At 41.3% G+C, this 14,804-nt stretch overlaps 1 protein-coding gene across 1 annotated transcript; it reads left to right on the forward strand.

Moving 5' to 3' along the window:
* Positions 1–1,802: 1,802 nt before the first annotated feature.
* On the forward strand, positions 1,803–8,823 carry DAPL1 (death associated protein like 1; the record flags this gene model as incomplete). The annotated part of the gene is made up of 4 exons (XM_082285379.1): positions 1,803–1,848; positions 5,377–5,464; positions 7,153–7,216; positions 8,704–8,823. The coding sequence occupies 4 exons, from the start codon at positions 1,803–1,805 to the stop codon at positions 8,821–8,823; spliced, it is 318 nt and encodes a 105-aa protein (XP_082141505.1).
* Positions 8,824–14,804: the final 5,981 nt, after the last annotated feature.

The raw sequence follows: 14,804 nt of genomic DNA on the forward strand, positions 1-14,804 counted from the left end.
GCCTCATACATACAGAATTAAGTATCAGAGAGATCTCGTTTAGACTGAATGTCCTTTCATTTTTTCTGCTTTAAAGATCCAAGCCAACAGTAGTCACCCATAAGGTGGCCGTTGTGCTGTACATCCCTACTGGTTTCTTAGTCTATTTTCTCTTCCACTTTTTTAACCTAATTTCCCCTTTCTTCTGATTCCACTTAATCACATCCTATTTTTACATTCCCTCTCTCCTTTTTTTTTAAATTGAGTTGAAATCTACTAATAAGACAATTCAAAATAAATCACGAGACTAACTTTTTTTTTCCTCTTTCACGTTTTGCTTTTAGAATTCCCTAAAAGAGGTAAATTTTGTGATTAAATGCTTTAGCATAGCAAAGCAGAACATGTTTACAGCAATCTAGGAAAACCTTTTTGACATTACGCATTACGGTTTCAGCAGCTGCCTGCAGATCAGACCCATGCAGCCCATGGAAGTCCAGGCAGACTGCTCCGCCTCGGCAGAGCCACCCTCCCCGAGGCAGGAACCGTGAGCAGCGCGTCTGTCTGTCCGCAGCCGTCTCCTTCAGCCGCCAGCACTGCCCTAGAGACAGTGACAGACTACTTTTCGTAGTGTTAATGTGGCTTCGCCCAAAAACTTTGTTGCCGTCCTTCCATGGATCTTACATCCTTCCTGCTCATGCTGTTTCCGTCCTGTATTTATGACGTGACAGGTCATTGATATGTAAGTTACTGTATCTTAGACAAAAATGCAATTTCAGTAAGGTATAGGCAGCAGGAACAGGATAACCAACTCTTGAAGATAAAAATCTTTGAACATAAATAATGTCAGCGATGCATTCGTAACAAAAGACAGTGAAATCGTAAAATAATGTAGAAATAAGAAGTATCATGAGGTATTTTTAATGTTTTCAAGGTTTAAGCAGGTTCTTAAGAAAAATGGGAAGGAGAATCATTTAGATAACTGATGTGGAAAAAAGAAGGTCTTGTGTTAGTGTGTAATGACCAGCAGTCTCAAACTGGTTATGATAATACGTCAAGGTTTCAAAATGGTAAGTAAAAAAATTATTTTAAGTGTTTTGTTGTGTAAAACGTCAGTGTTTGTTAAGGTCGTGGATTTTTTTTAAGAGGGCACGTGAATGCCAATGTTTTGCTTGTCTCAAGCAGATACTATTGATTGAAGAGGGTAAGATTTACCTCACGAAATCCAGTTCTTCGAATCTTTAGCAATGTTTTTAAAAGTCTCCGCCTCTCGCACCGCCCTCACACCGCTCCCGCCTCTCACACCACCCCTCACAACTCTCCCCGCCTTCACACCGCTCCCCGCCCCTCACACCGCTCCCCGCCCCTCACACCGCCTTCCCATCGCCCCCACACCGCTCCCCGCCCCTCACACCGCCTTCACACCGCCTTCACACCGCCTTCACACCGCCCTCACACCGCTCCCCGCCTCTCACATCGCCCCTGACATCTCCCCTCACATCGCCCCTCGCCCCTCACACCGCCTTCACACCGCCTTCACACCGCCCCCACACCGCTCCCCGCTCCCCGCCCCTCACACTGCCTTCACACCGCTCCCCGCCCCTCACACCGCCTTCACACCGCCCCCACACCGCTCCCCGCCCCTCACACCGCCTTCACACCGCCCTCACACCGCTCCCCGCCCCTCACACCCCTCCCCGCTCTCACGACCCTACCCCGGCCCATCCTGACTGCTCCAAACCGCGCAAGGCGCTGCAGGTCGGGCAGGTGCGCGGTTCCGTGGCCCTGCCCTGCCCCGCCTGCTTCCCGGCGCTCCCGGTCCCGCCATGGCGCTGAGGAGGGGTGTCCCGCCGGGCCGGCGCCTTCCCGCAGGTAGGGGTCGGGGCCGCTCCGGGCGCGGTGTGAGGGGCTCTGCGCCACATCGTCCCACACAGATGCAGCTCCTCCGCGGAGAGGAGCGGCCTTGTGGGACCGGGAATGCTGGAGGCGGGTCTGTGGTGCACGGCCCGCTCGCCCTAGCAGGCCCCGCATCCGCTCCATCACGGGTGCGCTCGGTCGGCAGGTGTGGAGCTGGCGCCGCTTGGTGATCAGGAACGCGCTGTTGAGGGATAGCGAGAGAAATGGGTGTCCATATTCAGTGAAATATCTGTGTTTAATGTTACAGCCCTATCCCTCTCCTCCTGTAGTAACATGAAGAATTTACTTCCCCTCCGCCACCCCCCAGCCCCCATAGAGCTATCTATGAGGAAGCCTTCGAGCCTGCTGTTCCAGCCGCCGCTCTGCCTGGGTGGCGACTGTAAGGATGTAATACCGGGATTTTAAGGATGTAGTAGCGAGTGTAGTAGCGCTTGTGTTTGTTGGGGGAGCAGATAAATGCATACAGTGTGAGCAGCTCCTGGGCCATGCCGGGAGCTGTGCGGAGCTGGCTCTCAAACGCACCAGTGCGTGGGCTGTGTCCCGCCTGCTCCGTGGCTCACGCTAAGGTGCTGCTGGCTCTGCCTTTGGAGCTGGGGGATAGTCACTGCAAGCACAGTCACTGCAGGCTCAGCCTTTGAAACTGAGGAACGGTCACTACAAAGCTTTAAACCAGTTGGGGCTTCCCCTCGGTTTATTAGAAGGGCTTAGTGCCTGAGGAGCACATAGTCCTGTGTCTCCTTGTACCCCTAAGAACTGTTTTGTTTTCTTGAAAATATTTTCTGTTTGGATTTTTTTTTTTTTTTAGCATGCTTTTTCATGAATTTGGGATGTAAATAGTTTTTTTCAGCTTTGCTCTAGTCTATTCCTGGATTTTTGTGTGTGTGGCAGGGACAGTTGAGCTGTACCTGAAAGGGCCTTTAAACCACTGCAGTCAGTAACCTGAAGCAGGTACTGGTCTTTCTGAACTTGCATGATAGTAAACTGCAACTTGTAGTCTTGCAAGTCTGCAAGTAAGTCTTGACAAAGCCTACCTGTTACTGCAGTGGGCAACAGCTTGGCCGAGGGGTGAAGGTGCCAGAGTAAGTGGTTTCAACCATGCACTTAGTGACCAAAGTTCAAGTGGGCATCTTTATTCTGACCAGTATTGAGCCAAGCTGTCTTTGTTTTTGCTTAGGTTTGTTTTTGTGTTGTTTTCTTGTTTGGGGTTTTTTTGTTGTTGGGGTTTTTTTGGAGGGGACAGCATAAATGGGAATGTGCCTCCTTACTTTAATTTTTTGTTTTAAAAATACATGATGTTTTAAAAATGGAAATTAGTAAAAATTGTGGCACTTAGCTGTTAGATTATATGGCTAACAGGTCACTTATAAGAATCAAAAAATTGAACTCTGTATTAAAAGTTTGACATACCTCTCTATTGCTCTGGAAAGCAAATTACAAAACAGCTTTGTGGTGCATCCCACATCCATCTATGTTTAACTCTTCCCCTGCCATGGATGTGTGTGGGCAGGTGGGACAGCTGTTCCTAGTGGCTAGTTTCAAGTCACTGCAGAGATGGAAAGGAAGATGGGCTATTTCTAATAACTATAGATAACGTTTTGTGGGCCTTTTGGTGGTAGACACAATTCCTGATTGTCCATGTTTCATTATCTCTTCCCATGCTGGGCATCTCTCTCCTCCTTGCCTAGCTCCCCTTGTGCTTTGTGTAAAGCCTTATAGTGTTAAAATGTCTGCCTCTGTCTGGATCTCCTTGCCCTGCTAAATTAAAACTAAAAACAATGCTTGTATCTAGAAATTGCCAGTCTTGCATGTGTGGGAAGGTCCCAAACCAAAACTTGTGGATCTAGGTTCAATTACTTTTTTTAAATCTAATTCCAAAATTTTAGTGGTTTTCTAGTTTGTGGTTTGACTGGTTCCTAAGAAGACAAGAGCCTGACAATCTGTGGGAGAACACTTGGGATAACTCGCGTTGGTATTCTGGTTGAACTTATTATAAAGAGAAATGATGTCAAGATCTCTGAGATCTTGAAAGATGCCAGGGCTTTTTTTTGGTGTGGTCTGTTTTGTGGTTGTTGATGTTTGGTTTGGGGTTGTTTGATTTGGTTTGGGTTTTTTTTACATTCTTTGTCATTCTAGTTTGAAGATGCTTCAAAGACAAGAGTTTCACACCTGGTGAGCTGAGGGTATTTAGAATCTCAGTTCTCTTCACTGGTAGATACTTGAAAACAAACAGTTGAAACTTCCATTTCAGATACTTTTAATTTTGTAGTTAGGCTGCCGGAAGGATTAGGTTCAGTCTAGGTCTCCAGCGCATTTGTAGCTGTAAGATGGCTGGGCAAAGAATTTGCTGCTTATGCAGCAGTATAATTAACAGTATGTATGTCATTTTTGAAAGAGGAGAAAAGCCAAGTCTAGCTATAGCATAGCTCTGATATTGTAGTGCTGCTTTGGACATGACTGAGGGAGAATTTTTGTTTCTAAAATTAGGCCTGCAACCAGGAAATACAAAGCCAAGCGTCAGATTTGGTAGAAAATGGGTGTTAGTTACAGATGGATACATCTGCATCATCAAAAATGGCCAAATGCATTTCTCATGCTAGCTAGTTGAGTAATTCTGGAAACCACTCTCCATTCCCTATTCTCTCTTGCCCCCGAATTTAAACTCTAGTCTTGATTGTTCATGATCAGAATAGGAGTCTTGCTGCGAGGTGAAGCAACTTGTTCAATAGGATGAGAAAAGAACACTAAGGTTTTTCTTTCTTACTTACAGTTTTAAAACTTAAAATGCTCTCCTGAAGAGGGAGAAAGTGTTTCTTTCAAGAGAATGTTTTAGATAACTTTACGTGTTCTTTGTTCAGAATTAAATTTTCAGACATGCCTCAGAACTTAAATTGTTATTGTTAGGTTGCCTGTAGCTTAATTAGTGCTAATTGGTTTTGTGATTGGCAGATATGTTAATAAAATATAATTAAGCATGTTGGAACACAAGTACAAGATGAGTATGCATCTGGTTCTTTTCTGCATTATTAGGTTTATTCTGGAATACCTTGAACTAATCATGAAACCCTTATTGCTGTTAGTCACATTGTTCAAAAACCTGAAAGTTTTCGGATGGTGGTTTGGTTTTCTTTTTTATTTTAAAAATACAAATCTGAGATGTAATAGTTTCTGGGGAAGGATGCATACGAACATAGTAAGGTGCTAAGATTTAATATAGTTAACGGTGACTGAAACCACTCTGATTTCTTGATTTATGGTATCTGGAAGTTGATTTGAGTCTGCCATGACACAGAATTTTGAAGCTTTTGCTGCACCTCTTTGGCTACTGCTGTGTATGCATGTGTACAAGTAAAGCATGGAGCTAAATACTGAAAGATGATTTCTGGTTAATGGTTATCTGGGGTAAAAGTATTCTCCTCTAAGTGTATGTAATGTGGTATGTAACTCTGTAGGTATTTTTGCTTACATGTCACTTTTTTCTTGCAGTTAAAGCTGGAGGTATGAGAGTGTCTAAAAAGCAAGAAAGCGGACCTGTTGAGAAAAATGCTAAACCTCCAGGAAAAGAAAAGTCAAGGTATTACACTGCAGGGCCTGTCACCCCTGCTCCATAGTTAAAGTTCATAGGTAATGGGCTTTGAAAACAAAGAAAATTCTTATTCTACAAGAGTTTAATTCTTAACTTGTGCAATTTATAAATAAAATAATATTGATAAAGTAATGTTGATATTGAAATAATTATCAGCTTAAAAAACCCCAAAACCCAAGGACAGTGCCTTGCAATGAAAGGCAAAGGCTAAAAGACATCTCTATTGTCATGTTTTATGGAACAGAAATTAAAGCAATGTGTTGCATACTTATGCCTAATAAAGGAATAGTCAAACAGTTTCCAGTGAAGTAGGAGTGAACTTCAGGCTGTCCACATTCTGTAAATAAAGTAAATAAAACCCACATCAACTACCCCCAAGGAAGACTCTCCTCACCAATATAGGCTATACCCCCTATTTCAATCTAAAATCTAATTTGGCTTTTTCTGTTTACTACTTTTTAAGGTTAATCAAGCTGTTTTGCGCCAAAAATGAAGGCATGCTTCTATTTTGAATAAAGTAACAGTGACCAGTTGATGTGGTCATTAAAACAAGTATTTCCTTGCAGCTTTTTCAAAGATTGAACATTTTTCTTAAATACATGCACTTTTCTTAAATGTCACTTAACAAAAAGTTAAGTTGACCAATAAGGGTATGACAGTAAAATCTGAATGACTTGTGGTGTAACTAAAGTTTTTGATTTTTCGTTGTAATCTTCTGGAATTAGAAGCTTTTTATTTTCACTTATTGCCAGTTGTCTGGGTGTAGTTTTGCAGCTGTCTTTTCCATAGTCATAGTCACCTAATAGTATAAACAGATGTTGAATAACTTTTATTTGTCAGTGTAGCAAACTTTCAATTGCTAAATTGAAATGTCAGTAGGAAATGTCTTTCTGATCCACAGAAACTTAAATAAATAAATAAACTTAAATAAATAAACTTAAATAAATAAACTTAAATAAATAAACTTAAATAAATAAACTTAAATAAATAAACTTAAATAAAGCAATATCTGCTTCTTTAAGAGTTGCATTTATGGTATTTGGGGTTTATAATGATTATTCCCTACTCCATTTTAAGCTGCAGAGGTTGTCAGTGATTATAATGGTATCATCAGTAGAATGTGCAATCTGAAGTTCTTCCTGTTGTTGAACTAAATTATTTCATACCCACAGATTTGTTAATTTGTGGAATATTGGTAACATGGTGTTCTTCACTGGAATATGGAGAAGTTAATGGGATAATTTTGTGAAAAAATTCTTGCTGGACAAATAGTTGCTGTGAAAGGAAACCATCTCCAAAAGCAGAGGCTGAATTTTTTTCATGGGTCTAGGCTGGAATCAAGAAAATTTTTTGTAGATGAGGGTATCAGTGCTCAGCTTCTGTGAAGTTATTTCACAGCGTACCAAAAAAAAATCCTTTTTGAGATATTCAAGGATATTTCTTATACAGATTTTTGTATATATGAATAAGACTGTCACACAAATTTTGTTATTCCATTCTGAAGCAGCATGCCTTTTTGATATTATATAGTTTTTCATGTGATGAAAGAATTTAGCTCCAAACCCTAAATTTATACTGTAAAATGTTTTGTATTATGTCTAGAAAATGAAAGTGACAAGTGCTCAAATGTTTCTGTGAGATGGAAATGATAAATACTTTTTTCATCTGCTTTACAGTGCTATTGTCAGTTTTCCAAAACCTCAGAACATGGGTGTCTTGGTAGCAGAAGCACTGAACAAAGTAAGTCTGGAAGAAAAAGTCAGGGTTTCTTCATAAATCTAAACATGAGTAAAAGTTAAAAAGTGAATTTTCCTTAAACTGGTATCTGGCAGTTGCAGGTTCTTCAGCTGCCACTAAATGTTCTTGTGATAACCTGTTTCTGTAGTGGTTGTGTGGCTAAGCTGCTAGATGGCTAAAAAGTACCTGGCTTTCTCTCATTCTGATTCCACTCCTAGTTGCTATGACATGCCCTGGGACAGTTGTGTACATCTGTTACAGAGAAGCACAGCCAGACAGGGAGGTGTGTTCCGCTTGTAAAGCGGCGTGGTGCATTAGCTTTAGTGAAATATGGGGAAGAATTACCAGTGGCATGTAAGTGTCTGGCAGAGCTGGGATTACAGTGCCGAGCAAAACCTTGTCTTCAGTGACATGCTTTATCCCACCATGGAAATCACTCTGACTTCTGTGAGGGTCCAGCAAAATTACAGAGCTGCTTGAGGGAGGTGGGTGGCATCACTGGCAGGTGCAGGGGACACCAGGATGGTGATCCAGTGTCCTGCTCTGTGAATGATCCCCTAGACAGCAGGCACAGCATGTCCTACTGCTGCCCCATATCTAGCTGGTCCATCTGAGGCCTGACATTAGTCAGGCAAGCACCTTTTGACTTCTCCCGTAGGAAGATCTTGTATCCCACAGCTGCTATTGGACCCTTCTGTTTACCACATGCTTACAGCTCCTGCCCTGTGTCTCATTAGGCTGTTGGTGCAGGCTTACACCTACACTTTGGAAGAGCTGATTTCACAAGCAGCTCTTTGGTTTGCATGGTAATCCGAAGATCTGACAATTATCATCTCTTTGTTACACACTTGCAGTCTTCAGACTCTGAAGCATACAGGAGTTCCTCATGCCTAGAGCTCAGTAAAACATTTCAACACAAGTCTTTTATCAACAGTTGTGTTTATAGCTTTAGCCTGTAGATCTTGAATTTTTGCTTAGACTTTTTTAAGGAGAGCAGATAAAACTCATCCTCCTTCTATTCCACCTGTCCTCATCTCCTCTGTTCTGACCTACCATTTCCTTTTCCTGTTGGTTTCCAGAATATTGTATGTGAAGCTTGCTTACTAGTTTAGAATGTGATAATTAGCTACTGTAATAATTTTTGAATCTGGGAAAATGAGAATTTGAATCAACTTATTGTTAACTCTGGCATACTGATTATTTTCTGTTTTCCTCATCTTGGAAGCTCATTCTGTGAACTACTAAACAAGGGAAGAAAAAAAAAATTTTAATTCCCTAAAGGTAGTTGGACTAGTATCACTTTGAAAACAGAAATTATAAGTAAATACACTGAGTTACCATGAGTCTGTGTATTGATCACTTAAACTTTTGGTGGATTTAGGTTTTATTGCTCCTTTTAAACTACTTTAATATGATGAAATTTAGAAAGAGAATAGCTGACAAGCTGTATTCTATCACAACTTTTTTTCTCCCCCCCTTTAATGTTACAGATGAGCCACAAAATCCATGCAGCAACATTACAAGTGGCTCACCAAAAGCCACAGCCTACCTTGGAGAAGTTCATACTGCCTAAAAGAATTCACATTATTCAACAGCCACGGAAATGTTAAGATACTCATTAAAAAACTTACGTTTACTTTTCTATACAGCATTTAGCATGCTGTGGTGAAATGCTCAAAAGCTGTGTGCTTTGTGTCTTGCTGTGTTTCTGTTACTGACAATAAAATAAAAGAACAGTTACTGAATGTACTCAGGATTTATTCCAATATCATGGCTTCTGTCTAACCCAGTGTTACTAGTATGTAGTAATTAATACCAAAAGGTCTAACAGTTTCACTACTGTGTGTTTTGACTGAAGGAATGGAAACTGTCAGCCCTGTTGTTTTGGGTTTATTTTTAGTTTAATGGTAGCAAAGCTGATGTGAACTTGATTCTAAGAAAGCAGGTCATGAGTGAAAGACATGGGGCTTCTTTCAATTGAGCCTGAGGTTTTCCATGCTGAATGCATGCCTGAGGCTTACTGCATGATAAGTAATTCACAGAGTCCTGGGAAGGACTGCAGTGCAATGGAAAGAAATATCTTTTGCTTGCATTTCCTTCTGTAAGAAAACCCAGCTTCTCTGCAGGGATCAGCAAGCAGGAAGAACTGAGTGGAAACAGTCTGTTTTAACCTATTTGGGGCTGGGGTAGATAAATGAAGGAAGTGCCTGACTAGGAGCTGAACCCTTGGGATAAGAGGGCAGGTAGCAGGGAAGAGCCAAGGTGCAGAGAATGCCATGATTGGAGTTTGGAGTTAGGGTTGGTAGAATGGGGTATGAGACTTAGCACTGACTGGTACTCGAAGGGTCATGAGGGGTCAAGCTTAAAAATGGGGAGGAACAAATGTAAATCCCAGTCCAGGCAATGTCCTTGAGCCATGTCCTGCTTGCAGTGACCGCAAGGACAATAGAGAGAGCCAGAGGATAATAGTGTCTTGCTGTTGGGAGTTGGTTGCGGAGCTCCCCTGACTCAGAATTTAATTCTGCTGGGACAATTTTTTTTTTTTTTTTTAAGGTAGTGATTGCAGAAGAGTATTGTCCCAAAACTGGTTCTTTCACCCTTTTGGTGTGCAAGAAATTGATCCCCACACAGAGTGCGGGTATGTGATTTATTTACAGCTGTGTGCAGAAAGGGGTGCTGGGGGGAGCTAGCACGGAGACAAAGGCAGGCACACCTATAGGTTACAGTCTCAGGCCAAGCAGATCTTACTTTACTCCATGGTGAAGTTGCTAGTTTCTCTCTGTTTCAATCTCAAGGTATAGTGTCCCAAGAAGTCGTGGTATGTGCTCAGTGAGCAGTGGGCTCTTGGTGGGCAGAGGAAGCTTTTACTATTATGATTATGGTATAATGAGGAGAGTTCATGGCAAGGGCAAGTTCTCACCACAGAAACAGTCAAACCTGGCGATTTGTTGGCCCATCATATAAGGTCCTGACTAAGAAGGGTATGATCTTTTTTTCCCTCCCCTTCAAGGACCTAGGACATCAATTTTCTCTTTTCTACATTCCTGTGGCTGTTGCTCCCATTGCTTAACTGCTTTGTTCTCTATCTTATTATTTGGAAATTTGTTCCTGTTATTCATCAATTCCCCACTTCCATACTTATGATTCTTCTTAGACATATCGTAAGTCTCACTCTTAGTTCCCATGTGTTGGAACCATCACATATTTTCCTGAAATGAATCACAGGGATGACAGGTAAGTCAATTGCTTTATGATTTCCCAAATGCAAATATATAGTGCTACAATTAAGACAAAGGGTTAGTATTGGGAGAACAACAAGGTAGAACATCTCATTGAAACTCTCTGTAGCAATGGTAAGTGACCAGCTGAAAAGTGTCCTACCATCCATGTGCTCTATCTCACTTCACTTGTTCCAATACTTGTGTGCTTTCCACATCATGATGGACAGTAATCAAAGTACTTTGTCCATTCTTCTGAGCTGTTTCAGCAGTTGTTGCCGATCACTGTGCTATAATAATGTTCTTACTAAAGCAAGATTCATCCCAACAGGGGTGGGCAGCAGATCTTGAATCAGCAAATAATTATACTGCAATAGCTGGTATAATGTGAAAGGAGCTGAATAATTGAAATCCACCCATTGATTTTGGTGAAATTACAAACACAAACATTAGAGTGATTATCTGTATCTACAATAAGGTTATCTACAAATATGAAGCCACAAAGGGTTCTCATGTAAGCACATCATTTTCCAGTGTATAAAAGTACAGGTTTGCAAGTTTCATCAGGATGGATTTCAAAATGACAAACACTATTCTGTATCCAGACAAATGTCAGGGCTTTGGTGTTACTGCACAACTGTGTCCCTGTTCTCATACAGTGCACATGCTAACACCGATGGTTTGCCATTCCCCTTGCTTTTGGGCCCATATCCTATGCTCCAGTGTAGGGTTCAGTTATGATTCAGGTCTAGTGCAGTGATTGAGTGATGGACACAGAGGTGTCCTATGTGGATAAGTACCAGGACTGTGCTATTGATGGCGTTATAGGTAACACTGACTAAATGCCACCATAACTGGAATTCCTTTGCAAATTCAGTCATTATTCCAAATTACTTTTTGAATTTCAGTGGGTGAAGGTGCCTTCTTCGCCTTCTCTTAAAATTGCTACTGCTACTGTTGATTGTATCCACAGCTGAGCTCAGATGTAGCTAAGAGGCAAAGAACCTTCACCTTGGGTTGCACCAAGTGCCTCTGGGATCAACTATGAGCTTGCTCATTGATTCTTTCCCACTGAGGCAATGTGTCAGATAAGAGCCATTGATTAGTTTCTACGCTGGTAGAGAAGACTACAGAGGGTGTTCCAATTTGCTTAAATCACTTGTGGTTATGCTCAGGTTATTTATAAGTACTTCAGCATCTGAACAATTTAAAACTCCCAAGTCTCTGTGATTCCAGTCACATCTCATCTTGTTCCTTTTGGAGAAGTGGGGGTTTGCCCATGTAGCCAAGCTAACTGTCTTGCATGGGAAGCACTTAAGAATGGTGACCACATTGGTGTAGGTGTAGAAATATTAATCTGCATTACTAGTTCTACTTGTTTAAGAAACCAAGGTGGATTAAACAACATTTGCTGCTGATCTGCGTTTTTGATCACATGGTCCAATTTCAAAAATTTGTGGGGATAGAATTTTCTCATCCTCTTTGACTGAGGCAGATGTAGTTGTTTTGGTTTCAATAATATCTGTCTTGAGTTTAAATGTTAGTCCCACATTATGGTGGTCCCAAAGGCATACAACATAAACCAGGGTAAAATTGTACCAACAATCCCACCTTTTGATGGCACAAAATTTTGGGTCTTTTGTGCTTGGTTCTGTTGTACTATTAGGCATTGAATATGAGTGGCTTTCCCATGTGTAGATCCATTGATCATTCTGCAGCCTGTCCAGACTTTTTCTTGGGTTGTTCTTTCAAGAGAGGAACCCAACTATATCTATCCCAACCCTACCCATGTTCTAAATATGCTTCAGCTCCATGCATAACCAGAGTAGTGAAATTGTACACTACAAATTGTATACTTAAATTCATGCTTAATGTGAAAGGTAATACTCAAAAAATGGTTATATTGTCAATGAGGCTTCTTCTTAAAGTATGCTTTCCACATGACAACAGTGGAAGGCTATTGCAAACATATGAGAATGCTCCCTCTAAAATCAAGGGGTCCTTGATTTAGATTTAGAAGATTACGCAGAATTAGTGTTGCCATTTAACACTAATGTCTGCATCTTTTCATCCATCCATCAAATGTAAATACCCTTGTGTTGATTAAAGATTAAATTATGATCACAGGAGGTGGTGATTAGTAGCATCTGCAATAAATAATTTGGTTACACCTTGAATAAATAGAAAAAATTAAAATACTGCTTCTCCTTTGAAGATGAGTATTTTTTGTTTCTGGTTCCATAACTGACTGATTGCTACTTGGGAAATACTATCAGTGTTATCCTGGACAACAGCAACAATATACTTTATAGATGTTGAAGTTGTGGGTATGGGATTTGGAAAACAGTCTGCTTTTGTATCTTGTATAGCACACTTCTGGTCCCCAGGCTGGCTCTATGGCAGTGAATATTGATATGAATGTCAGTGAACAAACAGGACCTGTCCATGTGTCAAATGACTATCCATGCTCTCAAAGCCAAAAATAGCACAGTGCACTCTAATGTATCGATGGCTAATACATGCTCCCTATACAAAGAATATTTGTAAAATCTTTAGAATTCTAATCTTTATGCTTTTTGTTTCTGAAGAAAATCAATAGCTAGTGAAAAGCTGTAGGATCTGATTCTGCAGGCCTTTATGAACATCACTTGCTATGAAGCTGAATGTTATTTAACTATTTAAAGCAGTATGTTCAGGGAGGGAGGATGTGCTTGGTGTAGAAGGGAGCTGTAGTAAATCCCGTTTGTGGCATAAATCAGGCAGTCATACAGTGATTGCTAAGGATGGAACAGTTCTGTTAAAAGGCCCCAGGCACTGCTCTGTGCAGTGCACACTTGGCAAGTGCAGTCCCACAGAGGTAAACTAAGTACATTCAGTCACTCGAGCTTCTGGCAGGACAGTGTCTGTGGGCAAACAGGAGTTCTGCAGCATGGGCTCAGCCTGTGTGTGTAAGCTGCATCAGTCCCCCTGGCCCGACAAATCCAGGTGTGCACTGCAGCAGTGCCAGGGCTCCCATGTATGTGGAACATACAGGTGGTGTTGGAGTGCCCAGTGGCCTGCCAGAAAGCAGGCTGGAATGGAAAGGGTCTTCCAAGTACTACCTGGGTAAAACTTTCAGGTGTAAAAACAGGTCCAAACAAGAAGTTAGGAGGTCTAGTTTTGATAACTCTGTTTTATGGGTTTGCTAAATGTAAAGAAGGTGCAATCTCCTCTTCTGCTATAAGATGAATCTTGCAGAGCAGGAAATCCTGGCAAGTGTTCTGTTCCATGTCCTGTTCTGTCAGGTGGTGTCTCCTGTGGGGGCATTACAAGAAGCATTTCGTACTTGCTTTTTGTGTCAGTAGCACTTACTAGTCTTTGGAGGGTTTCTGAAAGATTTGTGTAGACAACAAACTAAACTGTTCTGTTTAAATGTTTTTTATAATTAAGAACTTTATATACGTAAGAGCACTTCCTTTTCAACCAAGACAGTCTTTTACTCTTCTGTTGTATTTTGACAGGGGCACTGTCGGGCACATTATTTTCTCTAATTTATTTCTGTTCATTAAGGTTTCCTTCTTATAATAGTATGAGTAATAACAAGAGCTAAGCAAGAAACAAAAACTGTATTTTGAACTTCTAAATAACAGACAACTTAGTTTTTCATCCTGTTTGTGCCTTCCATTCTGTATCATTTCAGTTTGTGTTTGCACCATCATTGATGATACTGTGATGAGGCTGTTGTGCCTTCTGTTGCAGGGAGTTTGTTTTATTTAGTTCGAGCCTTAATACTTTGCTTTCATTATTTAAATATGAATTGCCACCAAATTCAGAACATAAAGAACAAATACAGTAGGTTTGCTAGAAAAATCAAACCCCTGCAGAAAGACTGTTTTCAGGCTTCTCACAGACTATTTCAAACAATGCAGGCATTCAGTGAGAAGGACATGATTTCAGGAAAAGCATTTCTGCGGCTGATCTTCATGTCACCATGTTGGAGGACACAATGTTGGTTAATATGCAGTTGTTTTTAGCTGTAGCCCTCAAAACACCTTACAAAGATGGGAAGCCAAGGGATGATGAAAGCTGTGAAAAGAGATTTTGGTACATGTTGGTTGGCTCAATGTCTTTGTCAGCTTGGTAATGTTACATGTGCTGTTTGATGGCCTGAGACACGCATGTTCTGTTGGACTTCTCTGCAGGGAGGAGTTTCCTCTGGGGCAAGGAAGAGTCTCTGCCCTTAAGCTCTTGGCCCTCCTAGGTTGGGTGGTGCTTGACAGAGCTGCTTGGGAATTTGGGAGTGTGCAGCTTGTAACTGGTCCAGCAGGAGCTACAGTATATGCTGTTCAGTGCACAGACCAAGGCCTGAATTGAGATGATGGGATTCCTGACTC

Source organism: Coloeus monedula (genome assembly GCF_965178545.1).
Source record: "Coloeus monedula genome assembly, chromosome: 7".
In the NCBI taxonomy this organism is placed as follows: Eukaryota; Metazoa; Chordata; class Aves; order Passeriformes; family Corvidae; genus Coloeus; species Coloeus monedula.